The sequence below is a fragment of the Jaculus jaculus genome, chromosome 4, assembly GCF_020740685.1.
Source record: "Jaculus jaculus isolate mJacJac1 chromosome 4, mJacJac1.mat.Y.cur, whole genome shotgun sequence".
Taxonomy (NCBI): Eukaryota; Metazoa; Chordata; class Mammalia; order Rodentia; family Dipodidae; genus Jaculus; species Jaculus jaculus.
Window position 1 is genome coordinate 152,150,061 of NC_059105.1, and position 27,092 is coordinate 152,177,152.

Here is a 27,092-nt window from a genome sequence, read left to right on the forward strand (position 1 = left end):
TATGTAAGTATGCAGAAGTCCTGGCTCCCTGAACGCACTTTTTCATCTGCCTCCTTGTTAGGTAACAAGCTCCAAAATACAATCTGAAGAACTGGAAGATGGGAGAAAGGCTCCCTAAGAATGGTTGCGGCAGTCATCTTGTTCGCTTAGGGCCCCTTCCCTGGTGACTAAGCTTGCTGTGCAGGAAAGGAATTAGTAAATGAAAATGCTTTTGAGTACATTTAGCCCCTTTGATTAGCGTCTTCTGTCTCTCAGAAACATATGGTGAAACAACAAGTAATGTTCCACTGATTGTAATTTCAAATGTAAAGCACAATTTGTTCATTCCTGGAACCTGAAACAAACATCTGGTAGTTAGGGCTTCAGAAAAAAAAAAAAAGAAGAAGAAGAAGAAGAAGAAAAGAAAAGGAAAGCCCTCAGTGTATTATCTCTATGATGCAAGCTCATGGGTGCAAACATGTAGACAAGATTAAGCCACAGATGTTACGCTGGCCCTTTTATTAAAAAGAGAAAGATAAACTGGTCTGCTATGTCCTTTAATGTAGGAAATAGAGCTATGCACTTGTCGTAAGGGCCTCTTCCTTTTGGCTTCATCTCACACTTATATATAAACTATATCTGGCACATACCCTCGCTTTAGGACCAAAGCCATCGAACGTTTCCTTATCTCTTATCTATACGCCCTCAGAGTCATTCCAGTGTGACGCACTACCAGATTCACATGAGCATGCATTCTCGTTACCTCAGGTTATACTTTCTACATTAAACCTCATCCTGCTTTTTTTTTTCATATTTTATTTTGAGGTTATTCTGGCTCAAACTTTCCACCTCAAGTAAACACTGGGGAAAGAGTTTGATAATTGCGTTGTGCATTTCACAGTAGTGTTCATTTCACCAAATACTTTGAGGAAAGGATGCGGTATTTTTATTGGCCAGTGTATTGACTAGCCTGCTGGGCCGCCGTGAGAGAATGCCACTGATGGGGAGGCTTAGACGGCACAAGTTTACTTCTCCTAGTCCTGAAGGCTGGAGTCCAAGGTCAAGATGTCAGCAAGGCTGCTGCCCACTTTATGAGCATGTCCTCGCGTGGCCTCATCTCTGGGCCTGCTCAGCTTGGCCGTCCCTCCATCCTCCTAAAGGACACCATTTGTATACTGGGTTGGATCCTTATGAATTCCTTTAACCTAAATTACCTAATTACCTTTCCGTCATGAAATATGGTCACATTGGGGGTCAGGGCTCCAACATACGAATTTGGGGAGAGTGTAATTCAGTTCACAATAAGTAGCAACCTTAGTTGTCAAATATTTTGTAATGTCTTTCCCTTGAGGAAAATGAAATCAGGAGACAGGAAGCGATAAAGTTCTCACTTGTATGTGATAAGAAGTTCTTTGCAATATAAATTTATATGTCAATTAGTTATATGAGATGGGAGATTCCATGTATGTCAGTGGACCAGCGAACATCAAGTTACTATTAGCTATAGGTTTTGAACTGTCTTGACACACGGCCACTCAGCAAAGGAACCGGCCAGCAGGCTCAACCTACAGTTCTCACTCCAGGTATCTTTTGCCAGAACAAAGAAAGATCCAAAATAAAAGAAAAAAGGGGGGAAAAAGGACAAATGAAATCATTGCTGGGCTGTTGGAAGGCCAAGCTCCAGAGTTGGTCTTTATTCTGTGGACGTATGGTGACCGGCGTAACCTGTGGGCCTGTGGTGACAGACCCGAGCTTCTTTCACATGGCTTTAATCTGAAAATCCACAAAACTCAGACTCTTCAGCCACAACAGAAAGTAAAACAAAGGGTTCTGTAGTATTGGATCACAAACAAAAGTAAGCGTGTCCTTGTCCCCTCATAAAGACCATTCCAGTTTCTCTGAGAACATTGCTTATTGTCTAGTTGAAGCATTTACAATGTCCCATTTTTAGTGCATATGATTAGGATTTGCTACATTTGGCAAAAAAAAAAAAAAAATTAGGTTGTCCATTTAAATGAGAATTGCAGAATACTGCTCCTATTTATTTGTTGGTTGGTAGGTTGGTTGGTTTTGAGGACAGGGCCTTATGCAACCCAGCTGGGCCTGGAACTTGTGAAGTAGCCAACCTTGAAATCCTGATTCTCTTGCTTGCACCTCCCTAGTTCTGGGATTGCAGAGACGTGCCTCTGTGCCTGGTTTTCTAGTCAGTGGGTGAGTGAGTCTCATTCAACATTTGGGGCACAATGAACAAAAGAGAAACAAATTATTTCATGGAACATACCAATATTATTTAAAATATTATTTGCAAATGGAAGGGAGGAGGGTACTTAATAGGTTGATATTGTATATATGTAAGTACAATGATTGAGATGGGGCGGTAATATGATGGAGAATGGAATTTCAAAGGGGAAAGTGAGGGGGGAGGGAGGAAGGGAATTACCATGGGATATTTTTTTATAATCATGGAAAATGTTAATAAAAATTTTAAAAAATATATTATTTGCTATTCAGCTTTACCCAAATTCTTGTACTTTCTTCCTGGCACACCTACTTGAGATTAAAGAATAAATCTTTTCCCCTTCACTACCCCACTAAGCACCCTTAAATTGCTTTCACTAACTCGGTGAATTTAATTTTCTCATCTTAATTTGGCGCTGCTTCTAACCTCTGCCCTAAAGCACTGGAAACCCAGGACCTGGAGCTGGAGGACAGGAGACTGCAGTGGCTGCGGCTTTGGGCTGCTGTGTCAGGACGTTCAGTTCCGGTCAGCTGTGCTCCACCCCTCCCCCATAGCCCAGTGGCTGTCTGGCCACACTGTAACAATGGTAATAGCAGACATTAGGTTCCTGATATTGTGATGAGAATGGTCTAAACTTCAATCCCCTAAATCCTGGTGTTTGCTCACCTGTAAAATCAGGGGATTGGATTCAAGGTATTTTTCCCAAGGGTCCCTCTAACAATTCCATTTGAGGAGCCTTTGAAATGGAGATCCCACTAATTCTCTCCTTTGCCTTATGAAATCTAAATTGTTTCCATTTTAACTTAATCCCTTTTCTCTTGTTCTCTTTAGAGACTTAGTGTTTACATTACAAAATAAGTAATGGTATGAGTACTCAATGGTTTACTAATTTCACCTTTAATGATGTTTATTAACCGTAAATTCACCAAGGACTAAATATATATGTATTTTTTTCCACCCTTACTTCTTCCCTTTGCCTCAGACCTTGTGCAGAGTGCGTGACCAGATCCTGTTACCGTGAAAATGTTGATGGTGTTGGAACAATCCCACTGTGTGGGATCTGACTGTGAAAATCATTTTGCAGCGTGGGTCTGGGGTTTAACAGTCCGGGGCAGCTCCTTGTTCTCTAGCGCCATCTAGTGGCTCCAGGGTCGCCAGCCTGTGTTCAACGTGGTGATTCTGAGCAGCAAAGATTTTAAAGATTGTTGTAAATCACGTGGATGAGTTGTTTTATTCTTGTCATTGCGGCAAAGGGGGAATTTACAGAGTGTTTCAGCAGATAAAATGCAATAAATTTTAATAAAAGTTAAGTATAACACAATGGCAGACTTCAGTACTTAGCGGGTATAAATTCATTCAATTTAATCTCTTTCATATGTTCAAATGTAAACTTGAACTCTGAATATTTAAAAAGCCTAAAAGTGTTTTCAAAAGAAAGGTTATCTTCCTCTGGTGGTCTTGTATAACAACTAAAGGATATTTTTTTAAATAAATGTAATTTTTGCAGATGAAATGGAAAGAAAATAAAATACTTATAAACATTGAGTGGTGGAGGGTGTCTTGGTTCTGTATTTAACCACTTGTCCTCAATTAAGTGAGAATTTCACTCTCATTACTATTTATAAATGTAATACAATGTTTAACGAGTGTGGAACGATATTTAGTTTTAATGTTCCATAATGTGGAACTTTCTTCAAATGGCATAATAGTAGGTTTAATTGTGTGAATCTAAAGTAAAAATAAATTTCTCTAATGAATAAAGTAAAATATTTCTGATGTATGACTTCCTCCTATTAAAGCTGTTTTTCACTGAATGAATATTATGGAAAAAAAATATATTTCTGACATTATAGCAGCCTTCCTGCTTTTTTGTTTTAATTTAAAATGTCAACACTATTTTGATATATTTAAATACTTCTAAAAAGTGATATTTACATGAGATATTTGCTCCTTAACATACTTGTGAGCCAGCTGAGAAATATCCAATTGTTTTGTCTTTTTTTTTTTTAGGGTGGAAAAATCCCTATAAGGTGGACGGCCCCAGAAGCTATCGCCTACAGAAAATTCTCCTCTGCGAGTGATGCGTGGAGCTACGGCATTGTCATGTGGGAGGTCATGTCCTATGGAGAGAGACCGTACTGGGAAATGTCTAACCAGGATGTACGTACATGGACAGTTCTGTCGTTAGGGGGGGAATCCTTCTTTTGTCCTCACTCAGATTACCTGTCTTTTCCATCTTGGGGCTAGGGGATACTGGATGTGAAAACCCAAGGAACCTTTCACTCTGAACTGATTGAGTGTCACAATTATGCTGAGCTTCATTCCATAAGGATTTGGTGCACACTTCACCTCGACGAGGCCCTCATTTTTACAGCTCAACAAGACTGAGTTTATGAGGCCTGGAGAGAAGGTGGATGTGTCCAGACTTCATTTGCAGTGGCCAAAGGCCCTGGTGTGTCTTTTCTCATTCTCTCGCAAACAAACGAAATAAATAAATAAGCATTTTAATTGTGCTTATGTACTAGTAAAACAAAAGGAAGAATAACATTAACTCTTTACTCCTTTGATAGAGCGATTGAATACCCCACTATAAAACCCAAGTCCATGCAGGGTAGAGGGGTAGTAAAGGTTTTCTACATTGAGCTATCAGGATATGTCATCTAGTGGATCCTTTTAAGAAACATAGCCTTTTTTTGTGACCTTTTTAATTCAGTTTTATCTGTAGCAGTTACCTTTGAAGTTGATGACACCACAGGACAGGATAAGTCACACAGTTAACATCTTTGTTCTGCTCGCAGGGACGGAGACAGTGACCAACAGATAGAGCTTCCCCAGCCATGGCCTCATCTCCGAATTTGAGTTTTTCCTATTCCCAAGCCTTCCTCAAGGCAACGATGGTTTCTAAGACAGTGGTGATAGGAAATAAGCAATTATATGATTCTGAATGTTCATAGAGGCAGAGAAAGACTTAACTAGAAATCATCCCTAAACACACACACACAAAGCACAATTACTGCAACATCACATCCCTTTATTCGTTAAGTACTTGGACAACTCCCACAAACCTCCACAGCCTCATATCGTGCAACTCTGTGCATCAAATGCTTCATGTTTCTTAAGGGCTTAATCACAGGGAAAGTTTATAGAGCTCAAATGCCAAGGGCAGCCATGATTGGATTTTGGTTAGCTGGTCACAGCTGGTGCTTCTCCTTGCCATGGAATATTGCTTTTACAGCTGGGTCCTGTGGCTACTGATTAACTCCATGGAAAAGGCCAACACCAGCTTCTCCCTGCCATGGAGGAGTGCTGTTGCAGCTGAGTCCTGTGGCTACTGACAAACTGCATGGAAAGTACCAAGACCAGAAACTAAGCTTCATCAGGGTTGAGGTCAAACACACTGATTAGTCATTGCTCTCCAAAGCACATCACAGCCCATGTGGCTGTGTCCCGCAGATATCTGGACTTACACATAATGTGCCATAACCAGCCACCTCTGCTCCATTCCCAACACAGGCATTTTAGAGCCAGGTGATTTAGGTAGCTGTCTATTCTCCAGGTATTTTCTTTAAAAGACATTGCCCTTTCTTGACACTACGTTTTTGTGAGGGGGTAGCATTGAAAAGCCTTCCCAAGTCTTGCTAATGATGAATTCCAGAAGAGGAAATTTGCCGCCCTTTTTTGTTGTTGTTGTTTTGTTTCATTTTGTTTCTCGAGGTAGTGGCCCAGGCTGACCTGGAATTCACTATGGAGTCTCCGGGTGGCCTTGAATTCATGGTGATCCTCCGACCTCTGCCTCCCGAGTGCTGGGATTAAAGGCGTGCGCCACCACGCTTGGTTGCCCTTTATTCCTAAATGAAGCTTATGTTTTGGGTTGTGTTTTTATTTTGCTTTTATTGTTCGGGTTTTTTTTTTTTAACCAGTTTGCTAAGGTAATGAACATCTGGAATGAGTCTCCATAGCTCCTGTTTTACTCTAAGTCCAAGTTATTGCTTGTCTATTCTGACATGACTGTAATAGGCCATACAGGCAAATCTGTAGAGCCACATCCCCCCAGAGGAGTTACAAACTTCATTGCATAGAAGAAGTCCCCAGTGCCAAGTATCCTTTAACTAATATCCCCTGGTTTTTGCTTAATCAGTTTCCTCACAGGCCTGAAACTTTAAAATTTGCCAAAATTAAGGGACTCTAAACTTACTAATAATATACACAAATGCATGCATATCCTCAATATCCACAGATAACCTATGCATACTTATTTGCATATTATATAGACATACTACTATACTAATACATTCATATAAAATATTTGGCAGTTATATCTCTATTTAGGGATTAGGAATAGACAAGCGAACACATGTTATACCAGGAATGGGCCATAAGGATTATGTAGTCCAATCCTTTATTGTAGTGGTCATAAAATTGAGGAAGAGAGAATTGAATTGATTATCCCAGAATCAAATGGTAATTGTTAGACAATGCTTTTAGACCTAATTCTAATGCTTTTAGACCTAATTTTAGATTCAGTTATGGCCAAGGAGAGCAGGGAAAAACTGTGTCTTTCATGCTGGTTTATTTACAGTCTGTGTGTGGCTCCCCATGCGTGACTGCCCTCAGGAAAGAGACGTAAACAAAATCAATAAGCAAAATATATAATATGTGACATAACACAACCATGAGATAAAAGCAAAAGAAGATGAGCTTTGATTTAAATTTGCATATCTCTTAAAACACTTGCAAAAAATCATTTATTTATAGTCATAAAAGTCATAATTAGCCATTCTTTTCTTAAGATTTTTAAGATGGGGGGAAAATAAGAGATGGGGGAGGGAGGGATAGATAGGTTAGGGAGGGAGGAAGAATGGGCCCACCCAGGCCTCTTGCTGCTACAAACTCCAGATGAATGTGCCACTTTGTGCATCTAAAGTTATGTGGGTACTGGGGAACTGAATCCTGTCTGGTAGGCTTTTCAAGCAAGTGTTTTTAATGCATGTGCCATCTCCCAGCTCATAATGAACCATTCCTATTAGACATTCATAGATTGTCATTTTCATAAGAGGGTGGCCCAAATAAATGTAAGTAACAATTCTTTGATTTTCCTGCCCCCTAAATTTTCTTCCCTCTGGGTACACTAAAGCTATAAATTTAGCAATGCCCACGGCAGTATGGATAAAGTAGAGCAACCCCACAAGCCTTTTTACTTAAATTGCCTCAGTTTCATGAAACTGAAATGATAAAAGCAATAAAGGGGTTGAGTTTTTATCTTTCATTATTTAGTTATTATATTTTTAATGTACCTTTTAATAGTAGCATTCTTTGATTTTATTATTGCAGTAGAAAGAGCTATTACACTTTCCTCAGCAAAAGAATGAGCCTGCATGTAGGGCGTGGTGGCGCATGTGTTTAATCACAGCACTCAGGAGGCAGAGGTAGGAGTATCACCATGAGTTCAAGGCCACCCTGTGACTACATAGTGAATTCCAGGTCAGGCTGGGCCAGAATGAGACCCTACCTCAGGAAAAAAAAAAAAAAAAGAAAGAAACAGCCATATTGTTCCTTCTAAAGTTTAGGACTGTCCTGATCTCTGTGGAGGGGCCAAGAAATAAATAGGGCTTCCTCAGAGCCGAGCAAGTACAAGTGAAGATGGTAGTCACGAGGCAGACTGAGAGCAGCTTCTGCAGAAAAAGTACCAAATGTGAAAATTTTCAACAGAGACCACATGTAAATTGTTCCTAATTGATGCCTAGAGTGGTCCAGACCCGTTGTCAGCCTGTCCCGGCCTGGATCGTGCCCAACAGTTTACCCAGCCATTCTGGCCGTAGATCCTGACGACCAGCATCCAATATGACCACTTAGAGACTAATTTTGCCTATTAAACCTCATTTGGCCACAGAGCCTCTATCTGGAACAGGAGAAACCATTGCAGCCAGGCATGGCCTCCTGACAGAAAGCCTCACTCTCTCTGTTCACAGCATCAGTCTCATCTCTCCCCTCACCCAGAGCTTGGTTTGATCTCCTGCCCCAGGTAGTGTCTCAGTCAGTATATTGTCACAGCTTTATGTGAGTGACCAATGAACATTCAAGTGAAAAAATCTGAAAGTGAGGAGAGGAAAAAACAAGAGTTAGAGGGATTTTTGGATGGGCCAACATTGAAGACCCTTAGATCAATACATGACTAGAGGAAAGGAATAGTAACTGGAAGTTTCCAGAAGTATCTCTTAAACACCCTTAACTACTACAGAAAATAGAATTGGAATTTTGTTTAGTTAAACATCTTGGGCCAGGTGTGGTGGTACATACCCTTAATCTCAGCACTTGGGAGGCAGAGATAGGTGAATTGTCAAGAGTTCAAGGCCACCATGAGACTACATAGCAAATTCTAGAACAGCCTGGACTACAGTGAGATTCTACCTTGAAAAACCAAAGAAAAAATTATCAGGCTGGAGAGATGGCTTAGTGGTTAAAACACTTGCCTACAAAGCCTAAGAACCAAGGTTCAATTCCCCAGTACCCACGTAAGCCAGATGCACAAGGTGTCTCATGCACCTGGAGCTTGTTTGCAATGGCCAGAGGCCCTGATAGGTTCTCTCTCTCTCTCTCTCCTTCTCTCTCCCTCTCTCTGCCTCTTCCTATCTCCCTCCCTCCCTCCCTCTCTCCCCCCCCCTCTCTCTCTCATTTAAATAAATAAATGAATTTTTTAAATTTAAAAATTAAAGTTAAAAAAAGCATATTGGAAGTCAGCATATCTGTGAAACATCCTGTAACCAGAATTTCTGTTTCAAAGCAGAAATACCTTAATCAAACATCTCTACACTGCTCTCTCCAAATACTTCCCGTTCCCTATTTGTGCTGTGTTCCTCATTTAGTTGGTCAAGGTACAGTCTTATATGGGCTTCCTACAAGCATCATGCATTTTCCGTAAGGAAAGTAATGTGATAGATAATAAAAGTTCAACTATGCTCCATTTAAATATTTTATATACTTTAACTGCATTTTGGTGAGTTTAGTAAAGCTGTGAGCACAGATCAAATGGAACAGTACTATGCTTTATGATTTTTAAATGAGTTTTGGAAATTTCAAATATTTTTTAATGAAATAATTTCTCCATTCTACAGAGTGTGGTATATTTTATTATAATGAACAATTCTGAGCTTGCAGAATCTGCTGTAGTGAATAATATAGCCACTTTCCCAAAGGTCACTGGAATTATACGTTAGGGAAAGGGCAATGAGGAAAAAGCAGAATGCATGAAAGTAGTCCATTAAAAAAAAAAAAACTAATAAAACTTAACAGCAGGTGCATCTGCCTATCCATTCAGCAACTACTTAGTATATATGTGCCAATCACTGGACCAGGTGCTCATGTGGAGTTTGGGTGAGGAGTTAAAAAAACTCTGTCTTCCACTATGTCAAATAATAAACTGAGCACAGCTAGGCACGTGCAGAGCTCTCCCACAATCATGGGGAAGCTAAAAGTGCTGATTGCTTGGCAGTGAAAAATGGATGAGTAACAGCTAGTCCCTAGGAAGGACAAGTAGGAAGGACATGAGGGGATGTCAGACAGCAGGTACCAAAACAGCACTAGGTAGGAGGAACAAGGACAAATGTTATAGATAATGTATAGATAATGCTACAATAACTGAAGTACACCATGAATTATTATAAACTTTACCAACAAGAGGACAGGAGTTGGAAAGCCTCGAGCTCAAAAAAAAAAAAGAAAAGAAAAAGACAAGTAGCAACAGAGATAGAAATGAAAATGATCCAGCTTGACCACTGTACATTATATACCTTAGGGAATTTTCACACTGTGTCCATACACACATACAATTAAAAGGGAACTAAGTAACCCTATTTCTCACTTAAAGAATACATTTTTTAGGAGAGGCAAAGCCCTACTTTTATGCCCATTAAGAATGACATATTATAGGTAGATGCTATGCTTTCTATTTAAAAAAAAATTATTAATTAGTTTTGTACTCAGCAAATACAGTTTGGTACCATTATTAGGCTCATCTGTGACCTACCCCCTCCCCTTGGCCTCTCCTTGTTCAGGTATATGGGTCATGCATTGTGGAGTTAGCCCACAGTTATGGGTAGGAGAAATGTCTGCATATCATGACCCAACATGTGGCTCTGACATTATTTCCGCCCCCTCTTCTGCAAAATTTCCCTGAGACATGTTGGGTTCTTTTTTGGTCTGCTTCAGTGATGAGGTCTTGGGGGCCTCTGGCTCTCTGGCTCTCTGATTTGGTAGGAGTTGATTTTTCTCTGTGTTCTTCTCCTTCACTCTTGTGCTGGTACCAGGTTCACTAAGAAAACAGCATCCTTGCTTGTTTCTCCAATTGTTCTTAGTTTCAGCTGGGGACCTTTTGTGGTATGATGGAGTGGCTCTCTCCTTAGGATCTACATCTATCTGCAAAAGAGAAGCAGATTCTCCAACGGAGAGTAAATTAGTACCAGATAAATAAGATAACCCTTACTCTTTTTTTTAGAGAATTTACTAGGTGTAGGTCTTCTTGTATCCCATGATTGATGGTAGCTTGATAACAGAGAGCGGGCTTATGTTTGAATATGGTTCTGACTTGTTTCCCAGCTCCAGCTATGGGTCCCTTACCACTGAGGGGATCAGTTAGCCAAATCGAGAGCAGCTGGCTTCCCATCATGGCTGTGTGCCACTATTGCACTTGTGTGAGCATCATGACAAGTTATTTTCTGCTAAGTAGATTAGACCATGAGTTGCTTGGACAGATATTCGTCATTTTCCCCCAGTTGCCCATGTAGCACCTTCTGGCACTAGATGCACTGACTGTCTGGGGACTGACTCTCTTCCAGCTTCCAGCCATGCCATTCCATTTTACATGTCAACCACATAAGGTGTCTTCAGCACTAACCTTTGGTGGGTCATCAAGTACTCTGTGATTGTGAGCTACTGGGGTTTTGTTCAGGAAGTCTTTTTCCATTCTTATATCATGGAAAGAACTTCCTATACTTTCTTACCACTAACCTTTGGTGGGTCATCAAGTACTCTGAAAGAAATATGTATTTCTTTTAGGAAACCTTAAAGGTCTCTCTGATCAAAAGCTCATTGTGGATGATAGCCACATGCTGATACTGGGAATTACAGGCCAGTGCCCACTAAGAAAAGGAATAAAAAAATAACTAATATAAAAGAGTTACAGAGAAAAAAGATAGAGAGAGAGAGGCTGTAGAAGATTAAGGTCAGTCTTCATCATACCTTCTCCAGTGTCTTGTGGCTCAGGGGTTCCCTCTAAGGGCCTGGTGAAGGTTCAGCCATTTAGTCTGCCTTTTAGGATGTAGAATTTTATGGTACTATTACCATTTGGGTCTACATTTGTGTTTTCTATCCCCTCCTTTGCCCTTGCCTCCCTCCACTCCCATCCTATTGTCTACTCCATGAGATGGTTGCTGGAACGTAAGGCATCTTGGGTAAATTCAGGTTATGTGCTATAGATGAGTGAGACTATGTAGCGATATTTTTTCTATAATTGGGTAACTTCACTGAGAATGATCTGTTCCAGGTTCAACCATTTTTCCTCAAATTTCATTGTGTCATTTTTTCTTAGTGCTGTATAGAATTCCATTGTGTAGATATACCACATCTTAGTTATCCATTCTTCTAGTGATGGACATCTGGGTTGATTCCAGCTCTTAGCTATTATGAATTGAGTCACTACAAACATGGTTGAGCAAATATCTCTGGCCTGTGGTTTGAAGGTTTTAGGATACATGACCAGTAAGGGAATAATTGGGTCTGTTGGTATCTCTATAGTCAGCTTTTTCAGGAGTCTCCATATTGCTATCCAAATTTATTATACCATCTTACATTCCCACCAACAGTGGATGAGTGTTCCTAATTCTCCACATCCTCACCAGAATTTATTGTCATTTTCTTTTTTGCTGTTTGCTATCCTTATTGGGGTAAGGTGGAATCTCATAGTTGTTTTAATTTGCATTTCTCTGATGATTAGAGATGATGAACATTTTCTTAAGTGTGTGTTTGCCATTTGTGTTTCTTCCTCTGTGGACTGCCTGTTCAGCTCTGCCACATTTTGTGAGTGGGGTGTTTGACTTTTTACTGTTTAGATGTTTGAGTTCTTTGTAGATTCGAGAGATTAGGCCTCTGTCAGTTGGATGTCCAGAAAATATTTTCTCCCATTCTGTGGATAATCTATTGGCTTTGCTTATTTTATGCTTGTCTGTAAAGAAATTCTTCAGCTTCATGTGATCCCATTGGTTGAGTGACTGTTTAAGATTGTGAGCTACTGGGGTTTTGTTCAGGAAGTCTTTTTCCATTCTTATATCATGGAAAGAACTTCCTATACTTTCTTCCAGTAGTAGTTGTGTTTCTAGGCTTATATTGAGGTCTTTGATCCATTTGGACATGAGTGTAGTGCATGGCAAAATATGTGGATCAAGTTTCAGTTTCCTGCATATAGTTATCCAGTTTGTCCAACACCATTCGTTGAAGATGCTGTCTTTTTTCCAGCCTATATTGTTAGTGCCTTTGTCAAATATCAAGTAGCTATACTTGCTTGACCCAAAGTCTGGGTCCTCAAGTCTGTTCCATTGGTCTATACTCCTGTTTTTATGCCAGCACCATGCTGTTTTTATTTCTATGGCTTTGTAATATAGCTTCAGATCAGGTATGGTGATGCCACCAGAAGTATTTCTTTTGCTGAGGATATGCTTGGATATGCAAGGACTTCTGCTTTTCCATATGAAATTTGAGATCACCTTTTCTATCTCTGTGAAGAACACTGTAGGGATTTTAATTGGAATTGCATTAAATCTGTATATTTCCTTTGGTAAGATTGCCATCTTCACAATGTTAATTCTTCCTATCCAGGAGCATGTGAGGTCTTTCCATTTTCTCAAGTCCTCCTCAATTTCTTTTTTGAGCATTTTTATGTTTTCATTGTATAGATCTTTTACTTCCTAAGTTAATGTCATTCTAAGGTTTTTGTTGTTGTTGCTATTGAAAATGGGACCATGCCACTTATTTCTTTCTCTGTATCTTTGTCATTTGCATATAGAAAGGCTACTGATTTTTGTGCATTGATTTTGTATCCTGCTACTTTTTTATAGGAGGTAATGACCATCAGGAGTTTTGGGATGGAGTCTCTCAGGTCTCTTACATATACAATCATGTCATCAGTGAAAAGAGCTAATTTAACTTCTTCCTTTCCAAATTGTATCCCTTTTATTTCCTTCTCCTGTCTTATTGGTTGAACTAGGACTTCCAGTACTATATTGAAAAACAGAGGTAAGAGTGGACAACCCTGTCTTGTTCCTGATCTTGATGGGAATTCCTACAGTCCTCTCCATTAAGTATTATTTGGGCCTTAGGAGCTTTGTATATTGCCTTTATTATGTTAAGATATGAACCATCCATGCCAATTCTCTCCAATGTTTTGATCATGAAGTGATGTTGTATATTGTCAAAGGCCTTTTCTGCATCTATTGAAATGATCATGTGGTTTTTGTGTTTAACCTTGTTTATGTGGTGTATTACATTGACAGATTTCCATAGGTTGAACCACCATGTGTCCCTGGGATGAATCCCACTTGGTCAAGGTGGATAATGCTTTTGATGTGTTGTTGGATTCGGTTTGTGAGGATTTTGTTCAGGATCTTTGCATCTAAGTTCATCAGGAAAATAGGCCAGTAGTTTTCTTTTCTTGTTGCAATTCTTCCTGTTTTTAGAATTAGGGTGATATTAGCTTCATAGAAGGAGTTGAGTTGCTTTCCCAGTTCTCCAATTTTGTGGCACAGTTTGAGGAAGATAGGTTTGAGTTCTTCCAATTCAGAATTCAGCTGAGAAGTCATCTGGTCCTGGACTCTTCTTTTTGGATAGGTTTTTTTTTTATTACTTTTTTATTACTTTTTCAATCTCCATGAGTGTGATAGGTTAATTGAGGAGATTAATCTGCTCTTAGTTTAGCTTTGATAGATGATATGCGTCCAGGAATTTATCCATCTCCTCCACATTATCCAGTTTTGCGGAGTAGAGGTTTTTGAAATAAGTCCTGATGATTCTCCCAATTTCATTTATGTCTGTTGTGATATCTCCTTTTTGCATTTAGAATTTTGTTAATTTTAAGCATCTCCTTTTTTTTCTTGATCAAATTAGCCAGGGGTCAGTCAATCTTGTTTTTTTTTTCAAAGAACCAGCTTTTGTTTGTCAATTGTCTTGTTTTCTTAGTTTCCAGTTCATTAATTCCTGCTCTGATTTTAATTATTTCTTTCCTTCTGAAGCTCTTTGGGTTATATTTTTCTTGCTTTTCCAGTGCCTTTAGGTGGATGGTTAGGTTATTGATTTGGGATCTCTCTGTCTTTTTTATGAAGGCATTGAGTGCTATGAATTTTCCCCTGAGGACCACCTTCATTGTGTCCCTTAAGTTTTGGTACAATGTATTCTTTTGCAATTTCAGTTTTTATTTCATCCACTATCCATTTATTGTTCAAAAGTGTGCTGTTCAGTTTCCAGGTGCTGTTGGGATTCTTGGTGGGACTTTTGTTGTTAATTTCTAGCAATATACCATTGTGATCTGATATCATGCAAGGAATTATGGAAATCTTCCTAAATATGTGGAGGCAGGCTTTGTGACCCAGTATATGGTCTATTTTAGAGAATGTTTCATGGGTTGCTGAGAAGAATGTGTAGTCTGTGGATTTGGGATGGAAAGTTCTGTAGATGTTCGTTAGGTCTAAGTGATCTATGGCTTTGTTGAGGTCTCTTACTTCCCTGTTGAGTTTCTGTTTGGATGATCTGTCTATTACTGATAATGATGTATTGAACTCCCCAACTATGATGGTGTTGGTGCTTATTTCTATTTTATTGTCAAGTAGGTTTTGGTTTATGAAATGTGGTGCCCCTGTGTTTGGTGCATACAGATTTATGATTGTAATATCCTCTTGATGGATCATTCCCTTGATGAGTAAAAAGTGGTCTTCATTGTCTTTTTTGATTGTTTTTGGTTTGAAGTCTATTTTATCTGATATTAATATAGCTACACCTGCTTGTTTCATATTCCTGTTTGCTTGGAATATTGTTTTCCACCCTTTCACCCTGAGGAGGTGTCTGTCTTTAGTGGTGAAGTGGGTTTCTTGAAGACAACAGATTGAGGGTTCTAATTTTTTATCCATCCTGTTAGCTTGTGTCTCTTGATGGGTGAATTAAGGCCATTAATATTTAGGGTAATGACTGTGAGATTGGGTTTGATCCCTGCCATATTGTGATGGTATATGTGGATTAGTGTTTTCATGGACTTTGAAGTTTTTGTGCCTACTCTGTGTTTGGTTATTGTGATCTGCTTCTTGTAGACAATTGAGTTTGATTATTTATTTCTTCTCTGTGGAGAATTTCCTGAAATACTTTCTGTAGGTTTGGTTTTGTGCTCATATAATTGTAAAGCTGAGTTTTGTCATGGAAATTTTTTCTTTCACCATCTATTATGAAGGATACTTTTGCTGAGTAGAGTAGTTTGGATTGGAAGCCATAGGTTCTTAGACTGCAGTGTTTCATTCCAGGCCCCTCTAGTTTCAGGGTTTCCATTAAGAAGTCTGGAGTAATTCTGATGGGTTTACCTTTAAAAGTGGCATGCTGTTTTTCCCTAGCTGCTTTTAGGATTTTCCCTTTGGTGTCAATGTTTAGAGTCTTAATGACAATATGTCTTGGAGAGTTTCTCCTTTGGTCCAGTCTGTTTGGAATTCTGTTGGCTTCTTGTATTTTGATGGGCCTTTCTTTTAAGAGGCTGGGGAAGTTTTCTTCAATTATTTTGTTAAATAAGTCTCCATGCCTTTGGTCTGAATTTCTTCTCCTTCTGGTATTCCAGTGATCCTGATATTAGGATATTGAAGGGGATCCCTCAATTCCCTCATGTTCTGTTCACAGGAACTTTTGAACTTACTGAAATTTTTGAACACTCGAACTGTTTCTTCCATCTTTGTCGTCCAGATCAGAGTTTCTATCCTCCACATGGCTGATTCTGTTCTTGAGAGCTTCTAGAGAGTTTTGGACTTGTTCAATTAAGTTTGGATTTTCTACTACTTTTCTATGTATAGTTTCCATCCCTCTGTCAAGCTCCATTTTCACATCATTTTCTGATTTTCTTGATACTTCTTGGAATTCATCCTTGCATTTCTTTATGCCTTCATTTAGCATCATCAGCTGATTTTCGAGGTCTTCTTTTTTTCACTCTCCCTCAAGTCTCTTAACTGTCTTTGAACTCCTTCCATTTTCTTATCTCTTAGGTCTAGTCTAGTGATGGCATCATCCACAAAATTATTGGTCCTTTGTTGCTTTTCTCCACGTTCTACCAGTAGCTTGGTCAGGGTTGCATTGCTCATAGCTTCATTTTGGTGTTCTGATCCTAATGACTCTTCTATGTTTTGATGACAGATGTTTATTGTAGGACTGGGTGGTCTAACTTGATTTTCTTGCATTTGATTTTTCATGTTATTTCTTTTACTCTGTGGTCTGCCCATCGCAGTGTATGGGCACGTAGGTGGGTGGATCAGCCTGGGCTCAGGAACAGTGGGAATCTGAAGGAGCCTGAGGCAGTTGCCAAGCAGCCTGGGCTTTGGCTCTCACTTGCCAAAGCCGCCGGATGCCAAAGTTGCCTGAGCTCTCACATGGTATTGTGCTGAAGCTGCCTGCGCTCGTGCTAGGAGGGACATTGAGGCACCAAGCACTGAAGCAGCCCAAACTGTGGCGGGGGAGCACTGGGATCCAGAAGCAGTTTGTGCTCCCCTGCAATAGGACAATGGTGGTCGGAGGTGCAGCAGACAGGGAGGGGATGGCACCTAAGGTGGCGCAAGTGACAGACACAATCTGAGCTCACATGGCAGTTGCAATGGGCCTGGTCTCATGCATGAATGTGCGGCAGCCAGAGCAGTAAGTGAGCAAGTGGGCAGAGCAGGCTAAGGTTCCACACACAGGGATGATCGTCGTGGTGATCGGCAAGGTGGTGCCCCTTTTGGCGTGCAAATTGATCAAAGGAGCCTGAGCTCCAATAGGCCAGCAGGCGTAGCCTGGGCAAGGTCACTCATGGGCATGGGTAGCAAGACGATGGGCACTGTGCAGTGATGCCAGTGGAACTATGTTGGCCTGGGACCCTTTTCCTACAGTAGGTGCAGGAGTCTCCTGAAGCTGGGAGTGGGAATGGAGGCTGCTTTGGGGGGTGGGTTGGGCTACCCGCCCATGAGGGGATCAGCAATTCCCTGTTTTTCCCCCTCTAGGCCCTCCCACTGGCAATCTATTGGAGATTGCTCTTCCCTAAAAGACCCAGTGAACCTTTAATGTCTTGCCTTTCTTTCCCAGGGATCTGTGGTGCAGCCAGTCAGTCACCATCTTGGCCAGAAGTCTCTTTTTTCTTTTTAATATAAACACAGAGGCTGGAGAGATGGCTCAGTGGTGAAAGGAGCTTCCTTGAAAAGCTGCTGACTCAGGGTGCAATTCCCCAGTATCCATGTAAAGCCAGATGCACAAAGTGGCACATACATCTGGAGTTTGTTTGAAGTGGCAAAGGACCCTGTCTTGCCTATTTTCATTCTCTCTCTTCTCTTTGTCTCTCCTTGCAAATATACATTGTATGACTTCAACATATTTACTTAAAATTTATGTGCCAAGAAAGCATGCAGACTCAATTATTACGCAGGGTTCTTTTGATTATAAATGATGGGAATTAAACCCAAACTAACTTGTTCAAAATAAGAACACATTTTAACTTTGAATCTAACCCTATTATTGAGCCAGTTCTGGTGGATCGTGCAGTACTTAAAGTGTTTGCCCGGGGTTCTGTGAACTCTCTCTCCTACTGTGAAGTGATTTGCTGTCTCACGTTGCCAGGCTCAGTATTCCAGCCTAGGAACAGTAGTACAATGAGAACTTACTAAAACTTCACATGCCAACTCCAGAGCGATTTTTGGCCAGCCCTAACCGGTCCCTACTCAACCTGAGCCTAACTCATATCAGAAAGGTGGTTATTATGAATCACCAAGCTACATACCAGTCTTCTTGAATCCAAAGTGGGTGGATTGTTATTACACATTTTCTGATAATCACATTGAATGAGGAATTTCAAATGGAGGACGATTGTTGTGCTGCTATGAGATGAAAAGGTGGTGGGGGAAGGACTTTTTTATTTGGTTATTTTTGTTTTTCCTTTGGGAGGAAATACCATTTTCAAGACCAACTTCCTTTATTGGAATATCAAGTGATAGCAAATATCAATACTGTGTATTTCTGTAATCAAGTGAGGCAGCAAGATATGCCATAAAGACAGGTGGCCTACAGGATTTTTTTTTTTTTTTTTTTTTTTTAGCCTCAGAAACATCAACATTTGAAATTGAGAGGGCTGTCCTCTGTGTCTCTAGCCCCTAAACTACTTGCCAGTAACATTTGTCTAGTTGTAAGAACCAAAAATGTTAGTAGATATTACCCTACCTTAAGTGGTGTGAGGGCACAGAATCAACTCCAGTTAAGAGTACTGATATTTGGCTAGAAAGATATTGGTACAAACCACAGACCAATGACTGGCTGGTCAAATGATCTTAAATAATTGGTTTAATCTTGAGCTAGGCATAGTAGCCCACGCCTTTAGTCCCAGCACTCCTGAGGCACAGGTAGGAGGATCGAGGATCACAGTGAATTTGAGGCCACCTTGATACTACATAGTGAGTTCCAGGTCAACCTGGACTAGAGTGAGAACTTACCTTGAAAAACCAATATATGTATTTGGCTTAATCTTTCTGAGATACCGTCTTGATTGGCTTCAAAATAACAAACTACAGAACTTGAGGGAATTAGAGATAATGATAGATAGCACCTGGGACATGAACATTGTTTAATGAATCAGTAGTATTAAGAGCTTGGATTTTATAAGCTTATTATAGAGCAAGTATATTATATGATTAGCTCATTGAATATTGAAGATAGTTCTTTGAGGTAGATATTATTATTACTCCCTTGTTAGATAAGAGAACTGAGGTTTAAAGATTGTCAGCAACTTACCCAATGAGCTGGTAAGTGAAGAAACTGAAATTCAAATTCCTGCTCCCTTTCACCCACTAAGCTGCCCTGTAAAAGTACAGAACTCAGAGGAGTCAGGATGCCTCAGCAGTTCGACCTCAGGAGACTAAAGCATCTTAATTATGTACAGCACCCGTCACAAAGGAGTGTCTGAGTCACTTCCTGCTTAGAGAAGAAGGTGGATTGACCTATCACTGTTTAGAAATATAAATCCTTTCTGCATTCTGTTTTGCATCCTAATGGTAAAATTGGATCAAATGCACCAAGTCGTTATCACATTTCTTATAAATATGTAATGAAATTCTGACATTTAACAGATCACCAGAAACAGCTCACTGGGCACATCAAAGGTGCAGGATGCCTTGCTACTTTATAGCATATGAAATTCATGATTCTCTTCTCTCCTCTCTCTCTCTCTCTCTCTCTCTCTCTCTCTTTCTTTTTGTACTTTGTAAAGTAATTCAAGGTAATATACATTATTTTCATCCAAGTTCAAAATAATTGTTATTTAATACATCCTGGGAGGGCACTGCAGTGCTGGCATTACCGAGCTCCGCAGATGCCACCTAGGGCACTGAGGCCTTTCCCTCTGAGCCTCGCACTATGCAATGCTCTCAAACACGCACACACACAAAAAAAGAAAGAAAAGGAAAAAAGGAAGCAAAACATGAACAGCAGGCAGCATTAAATAAGCAAATCCCCACAGAGTCTGTGAGAGAGGGAAGACTGGCACCACTCCTTACACGAGAGGCAACTGAGCTTGAGCCAGCTATCTCGATGCTAGTCTTGAGTTTTGTTTTGTTTTGTCTTGTTTTGTTTTCCAGACATGATGTAGTTTAAAAAAAAAAAAAGAAAAAAAAAAAGCCTTGAAGCAGTTTGAAACCCCAATGCCTCCTGGGTATGGAGTCACTTAGTCATATGCCTGTAAGCTGGCTCAGCTTCCCAAGTCATCAGAGCACCTCATGTGATCTTTACTAGGAAGTATAAGGCTGCCTCAGTGGTTTCTTTACCTCCTTTTGTCTTCCTTCTATTTTTTTTCTTGTGGTGTGTGTGCGTGCGTGTGTGTGTGTGTGTGTGTGTGTGTGTGTGTGTGTGTGTGTCTGTAGTATATGCACCTGCCAGGTACCCTGCACTTGCCATTAGTGGCCAGAGAACTTCAAGGGTCTGGCTCCAACTCTCTTCAGCCCATTCTTGTTTGAGCTGGAGTCTCTTACTGATTCCAGAGCTTACTGCTTCTCCAGGAGTCCAGGCAATTCCCTGATTGCTACTCCTCTTTGCAAGACTCGGATGACAGGCCAGTGCAGCAGTCATGCCCAGGTGCTTCTTGGGATCCAGAGATTTGAACTCAGGTGGTTTCAGGCACGCTCAGGCCCTCTTGCTTATAGAGGAAGCGCACTTAGAATCTGAGCCATCTCTCCAATCCAACCTTCCTTTATTCTTTTCTTTCTTCTTTTCTCCCTTCCTCCCTTCTTTTATTTCTTTCTCCCTTCCTTCCTGTCATATTTATTCCTCCTTACTTTCTAAACGTTTTTTGTAATAATGAAATTTGTTGTAGTTTGCTTTCTGAAGATCACTTGAGAGGGAAAAGTGGAGTATATCTTTAGAGTTTTATTTCTGGAGTTGATGTGATTGGAAACATTTTTTTGACCTGGCTAAGGTAACTTCCTTTTATCACAATTTAGCAAGGAAGAAAATAACTTCCCCATATTTCTTGGTTGTCTCCATAATTCGGTAACCTTGCCCAATTGCAGGCCACTACCTCTGCCAAGGACGGTGAAGGTATAGAATTCATTTACCTAGAAACGCAGTGTGATTTTATGATTCAAAGAGTCCAGTCATTTCCAATTTTTGTCTCTGATTAGATTTTCCAAACTCGACTTTATTATGTAATGGTCCCAGTGTAATGATCTGTGTAAGATGGAGTAAATTGCTAAAAACCCATTCCTATTATTTCAACTTTCCATATTACAGAGGGAATTTTTGCCTTGATTTCAATATGTATGCTGTGGAAGCAGTTTTCAAAATGGACTTGCTCTTCTCAATTGTTTTGTAATTCTTTCTGTTGGCTCATAGGCAATAGCAGCAGTCTAATAAAATAAATACTAATTGACATGCCTGGTGGATGTCTGCTACAGAGGCAAGAATGATAGGAAATATGGGGAGGGGAATGTATACAATCCCCATTCTAAATAATTCAGTTACTAAAAGTGTGAGTGGAAGAAACCAGTAAGCACTATATGATACCACTACCAGGTACTTTTTTAATTACATGATTACAAAACTAGAAAAATGCATACATAGCAGCAATGCTGTCATTAGAAAGTAACAATACCTTCTATCTTTATTTGGAAGAAATATATTTTCTATTTTGGGTCTTAGGGTTTTACTTTTGTTGTCTTTGGAACTTTTACATAGAGGACATTTTAAAATGTCCCTTTTCTTTTGTACTCAACTTCTACTTTTCCATGACTTTTTAAGTTGTTAAGTTTTGGTGAACTAAGGCAATATATCATTGAGCTGCCTAAAGTCTTTCTGAAATCAAACGAGGCACCCTTGAAGAAATGCTTATGTGAGTTTGTTTTGTTTTCTTTTATTTTTATATTGTCCTCCAAGCCAAAAGAGAGAGAGAAAGATGGCCTTAAATTTTTAGAACATTTCTTAACAAAAATAACTTTAAATAAGTTAATTTGGAACTTATGTATCTAAAAAGTATAAGTTATAGTAGGGAATCTGGCAAAGTAGAAGATGATCATGGTGCCCAAGGTCTCCCTAGTAGTTTTACAAGTATATACTCTGGCCCTGTCTGGACTTTTTAAACTTTGTAACCCTATATAGACCCATTAGAGTACCTTGAGTCTTGTGAGAAATAATTCCTTTTTAAAGCAAATCTTCCACTGAATTTACCAAAGATATAGAGATGTCAGCAAAGCCCCTTAAGTTTCAGATATCCTGAAGACATGGCCTTTGGAGCTGAAAGAACAGTTACAGAAAGACTCAGTCCTTATTTCTGTATTAATGACAGAGACTCACTCAAAATAGAGCCTACATATGACCTCCTAGGTCCTCAGTGCAACTCAGGCAGCTCCCTCATTAATGCTCTTACAGCCAGATGCATAATACATTAGTTGTCTCTGTCTCAAGGAGTGCGAACTTCAACTGTTAGGCATAAAGACTTTCCAAATGATAAGCCATGTCACCTTTAACTTTTAACCTTGATTCTGTATCAGTCGCCCTTCTTCTCATTTAATAGTATGAAGGTGATGATTTTCTATGGAACAAATGCTCTTCATTTTGTATAGGCCCATGAAATGCTATTGTGACTTCCATAGGAAAATAATGTTTGAGAATTATCTTAAGCACATGGTTTTAGGAAAGTATATATGTTAAAGTTTTAAAAAAGAAAATGTTAAGGAGCTGGAGAAATGGCTTAGTGGTTAAGGTGCTTGCCTGCAAAGCCTAAGGCCCCATGTTTGACTCTCCAGATCCCATGTTAGCCAGACACACAAAGATGAGGCAAGAGCAAGTTCGCACATGCCCATTAGGTGGCACAAGCATCTGGCATTTGATTGCAGTGGCTGAGGCCCTTGTGTGCCAAGTTTCTCTCCCTCTCTCTCTCTCTCTCTCTCTCTCTCTCTCTCTCTCTCTCTCTGAACAACAACAAAAAAAAAAAAAGATCTGGGTATGGTGGTACACACATTTAATCCTAGTACTCAGGAGACAGAGGTAGGAGGATCACCATGAGTTTGAGGCAGCCCTGAGACTACATAGTGAATTCCAGATCAGCCTGGGCTAGAGCAAAACCTTGCCTCAAAAAGCCAAAACACAAATCAAAACAAAAAAGAAGAAGGGGCTGGAGACATGGCTTAGTGGTTAATGCGCTTGCCTGCAAAGCCAAAGGACTCAGGTTCAATTCCCCAGGACTCACGTTAGCCAGATGCACAAGGTAGCACATGCATCCGGAGTTCATTTGTAGTGGCTGGAGGCCCTGACACGCCCATTTTCTCTCTCTCCCCCTCTTTCTCTGTCAAATAAATAAGCAAATAAAAATAAAATATTGAAGAAGAAGAAAAGAAAAAAGAAAAGACATGCAAGATTCTATACAGTCCAAGCACTCACTGTTCATTGGTATAATTCAGGAATATCTCTGTGTCTGCATATGGACTGTCTAATCCTTGTGTAATAAGAAGACATGCTTTGATTCAGGAGCTATCAACATAATCAGAAACTTCATCAGATCCAGCACAAGCTGAGCAGTGAGCTGCATGCCCCAACTGAGCCTCATGTTGCTTCTAGGCTGTAAAACATTGCAAGACTGATGACAAGGAGGTAGTGCGGTCTGTTTAGAACAATGAGTCAGGTTGTAGATAATAATTTCTGACAGAATTTAATTCCTTCTACCTTAGCATGGAAATTATTGTTAGTATATATATTTTTTACTTTATTTTAATTTTTTTCCTCACATTTTTAAATAAGGGTATCTAACCTTATGTAACTCTTCTCCCAAAGATGAAAGCCTACGAGTATCATGAAACCCAACTATTACAAAGTTCTTTCTCCTTCATCTCCTTGAACAACAAACCTCAATTAGTCTTTTAGACAAAGCACCCATATGGTGCTGTCTGTCAGCCTTTGATTGTGGATCAGGGAAGACCTATAAAGCAAAACTTTCTACAAGAGAAATGCTTATGAAATAAATAAATTGATGCAGCTTCTCGCAAGTTCCTCCTGAAATACAGCTTTCATAAGGCACATATCTGACAAGGAGAACTCCGCTCTCTGGCTTGCCAAGGCCTGGTGCTCAGTGATGCCAGGAATCTATGGACGGAGACCCTGGGGAGCTCAGTGCAATTGTTCTTGAATGGCCAGGGCGCAGGGCCCAAGGAGACAGGTCGGAGGCAGAGGTGAGGGCAGAGATGGGGGGCATGGTGAGCCCTTGCAGAGTTGTAGACCCGCTTCAGGACAGGAGAGCAAAGGAGGCTCAGGAGACCAACGTTACTATTACAGTGATCAAACAGAAGCTTATGTGGGGAAGGGTGCGTGCGCGTGCGTGCGAGCGTGTACCCCGCAGCGTGTGTGTAGAGGTTGGTGAATAAAGGACAACTTCGGGGTGTCTGTCCTCATCTTGCACCTTGTTTGCTGCTGGGATCACCAGCCTAGCTCGCCTGCCTGCCGGCTGGGAGATTCTCCTGACTTTGCCCCCACTGCCGGAGGTAGTCGGGGGTGCTGCTTCCCCGGGCTTCGGGGGGGTTCTGGGGATCCACACTCCACTGGTCAGGCTGGCACAGCAAGCAAGCACTTTTCACCACTTAAACCCATCTCCTTGGCCCTGAGAAGTACTTTTAATTTTTTTTTTTTTTAATTTATTTATTTGACAGAGAAATAAGGAGAGAGAGCACTCCAGGGCCTCCAGCCACTGCAAACAAAGTCCAGACGCATGAGCCACCTTGTGCATCTGGCTTAGGTGGGTCCTGGGGAATTGAACCTGGGTACTTCGGCTTTGCAGGCAGGCACATTAACCGTTAAGCCATCCCTCCAGCCCACTCCCCCCCCCCCATGAGAAATTTTAAAGTGCAGCAGCAGACTTAGCACGCTAGAAGGTGGTAGAAGTAACAGGACTTAAGTTATTTCTAAGAAACAGGGACAGGAAAGCCCAGAGGAAAGAAAGATAATGGAACCCTTCCCATGGGACAAATCCCAAAGGAGGAACAAGTTCAGTTTTGCACAAAATAAACGCAGGTGTCTTTAGGAAGTGATGTGTTCACAGGTTATGAAAGTCTAGGGACAAACCTCAACTCCATACAGGGAAGCCACCAGAAAACAGGTAACAGTGAAAGCCCGGAGTGACTCAAGATCTAATTCAGGCACAGGCGTCAGAAGATGTGGTTCAAGAGTGATGACATGTTCTCCACCACACGTATGAGTCGGAGCACATGGTGATGACATTAGTCTATTTCAGTAGCTATTTGCTGTGTGATAGGACCCAATCTATTAATTCTCTTAGGCTTCAGTTACTTACCTATACCATGCAGATAACTATGCTCACACAATAGCTACCTTAAGACCCAAATGAGGTAAGTTATGGTCCCAGCACATAAACTGGTATATAATAAGCTCTCAATGAAAAGGCTTGGTTGACGTCAGGAACCGGATCAGACCAGATCAGGAAAGCTGGTTCAGGTTTATTGGCACAGCTGTCGGGTAAGGGTCACTGGTCCCAAGATTTGAGGCCAGAGAAATCACATCTGGGACCTAAGGTGCAGATCTTTTAGAGGGGTGGGGGGGGGGATGGCTTACATGTTAGCTAGGAACCAGAGGCAGGCTGAGGAAAGTAACTATTTCAAGGATGGGAGGGAGCAGAGGTCTCCTTATAAGGTGCCAACTAGGGGGGGAGACCAGCCGTTGCCAGGCACGGGAATCTTGAAACTGCTGGTCCCCATCATGCCAGGAATGTGGGTGGTGAGGTTATTGGAGGGCATGGCCATCATGTTAGGCCCTGTGTTCTGAGCACGGTCCCACCTAACATTCAACATTACATATGTTGCTTGAGTCTTCACCCCAAAAGCTGATGGAAAAAAATGGACTTAGCATCATCTAATCCTCAAAATTTCTTTTCTTACTATTATCCTCCATCTTTACCAAGCCCAAAACCCAGAGGTTATAATTGTCTATTCCCTTCAAGGTCAACCTTCTTCAGACTCTACACAGTGTGGCCCAAGTGAACTTGGATCAAAGAAAAATCTAATACGGTTTATATGCTAAAACTTTTTTGTAGAAAGTCTAAATTTATGTACATGAGTGTTTAACATGGCACAATTCACAAGAGCTAAGTTATGGAACTAAGCTAGGGCCCACAGTAGAGGAATGGATAGAGGTACATATACACAATTGAATTATTTCAACCATAAAGAATTCTGCCACCTTATAGCCATGTGCATCTAGACAAGTTTCCTAACCCCTCTGAGTCTAAACTCTATGATTTAAAAAGTAGCGATAATTGGGATCATGGTATCTTCCCTGCCAGGTAAGTATAAAAGTAGCAATAATGGTAACCACTGCACTGACTAATTTTAAATGATAAATGAAGAAAAATGAAAAGGGCCTAGCACCTGGTCAATATTCAATAAATGCAGCTGTTTTTTTCCACAGACTATGACTTCATGTCCTACTCTTTTGTCCTATACACAGTCAGATAACTCTGGCAAATGACTACATTCTCCTACAGCGGGAATCCAAAGTTGTTCTCCAATGCAATTTCTATCCTATTTTTCATAATTACTTGTATAAGCTGTTCAAACAGTTTTGATAGATTACAAGTATTACATATTTATTTTACTAACCCCCACCCCCACCTTCTCATGAGCAGGAACTCTTCATACTGTCTCTTTACCATCTGACCCATGGATTTCAGTTCTTTGAATCCATAAGGCAAGTATCTGGGGATAACCCCAAATTATTGGTGTGTTGGCATATATTGGAACAGTGCCAATGAAACTGAAAATTCTGGTTTCCTATTGGAAAGGAAGGAAGGAAGGAAGGAAGGAAGGAAGGAAGGAAGGAAGGAAGGAAGGAAGGGAGGGAGGGAGGGAGGGAGGAAGGAGAGAAGGAAGGGCCTTAAATCTAGTTGGTAGCAAAATTATTCAAAAAGTGTGAGAAAAAGAAACATATTCAATAATGGAATGAGTATAAAAACATTAATATCCTTACAGATTAAATATTCAGATCATAGAAAAAACTATTGTGATAATGGGAAATTCTCTAATATTAAAAAAAAAAAAGTTAAAACTTATTTAAATAGGCCTCACTGAGGCAGTTTAAGGTGACT

At 40.4% G+C, this 27,092-nt stretch overlaps 1 protein-coding gene across 2 annotated transcripts in view; it reads left to right on the forward strand.

Moving 5' to 3' along the window:
- The window catches only part of Epha6 (EPH receptor A6), a 1,036,261-nt gene that overhangs the window by 985,917 nt on the left and 23,252 nt on the right, over nt 1-27,092 (forward strand). For both annotated transcript variants that reach the window (XM_004663307.2, XM_004663308.3), the window contains one exon: nt 4,229-4,378. In XM_004663307.2, the coding sequence (XP_004663364.1) occupies nt 4,229-4,378 (150 nt within the window). The remainder of the gene's footprint in view (nt 1-4,228; nt 4,379-27,092) is intronic.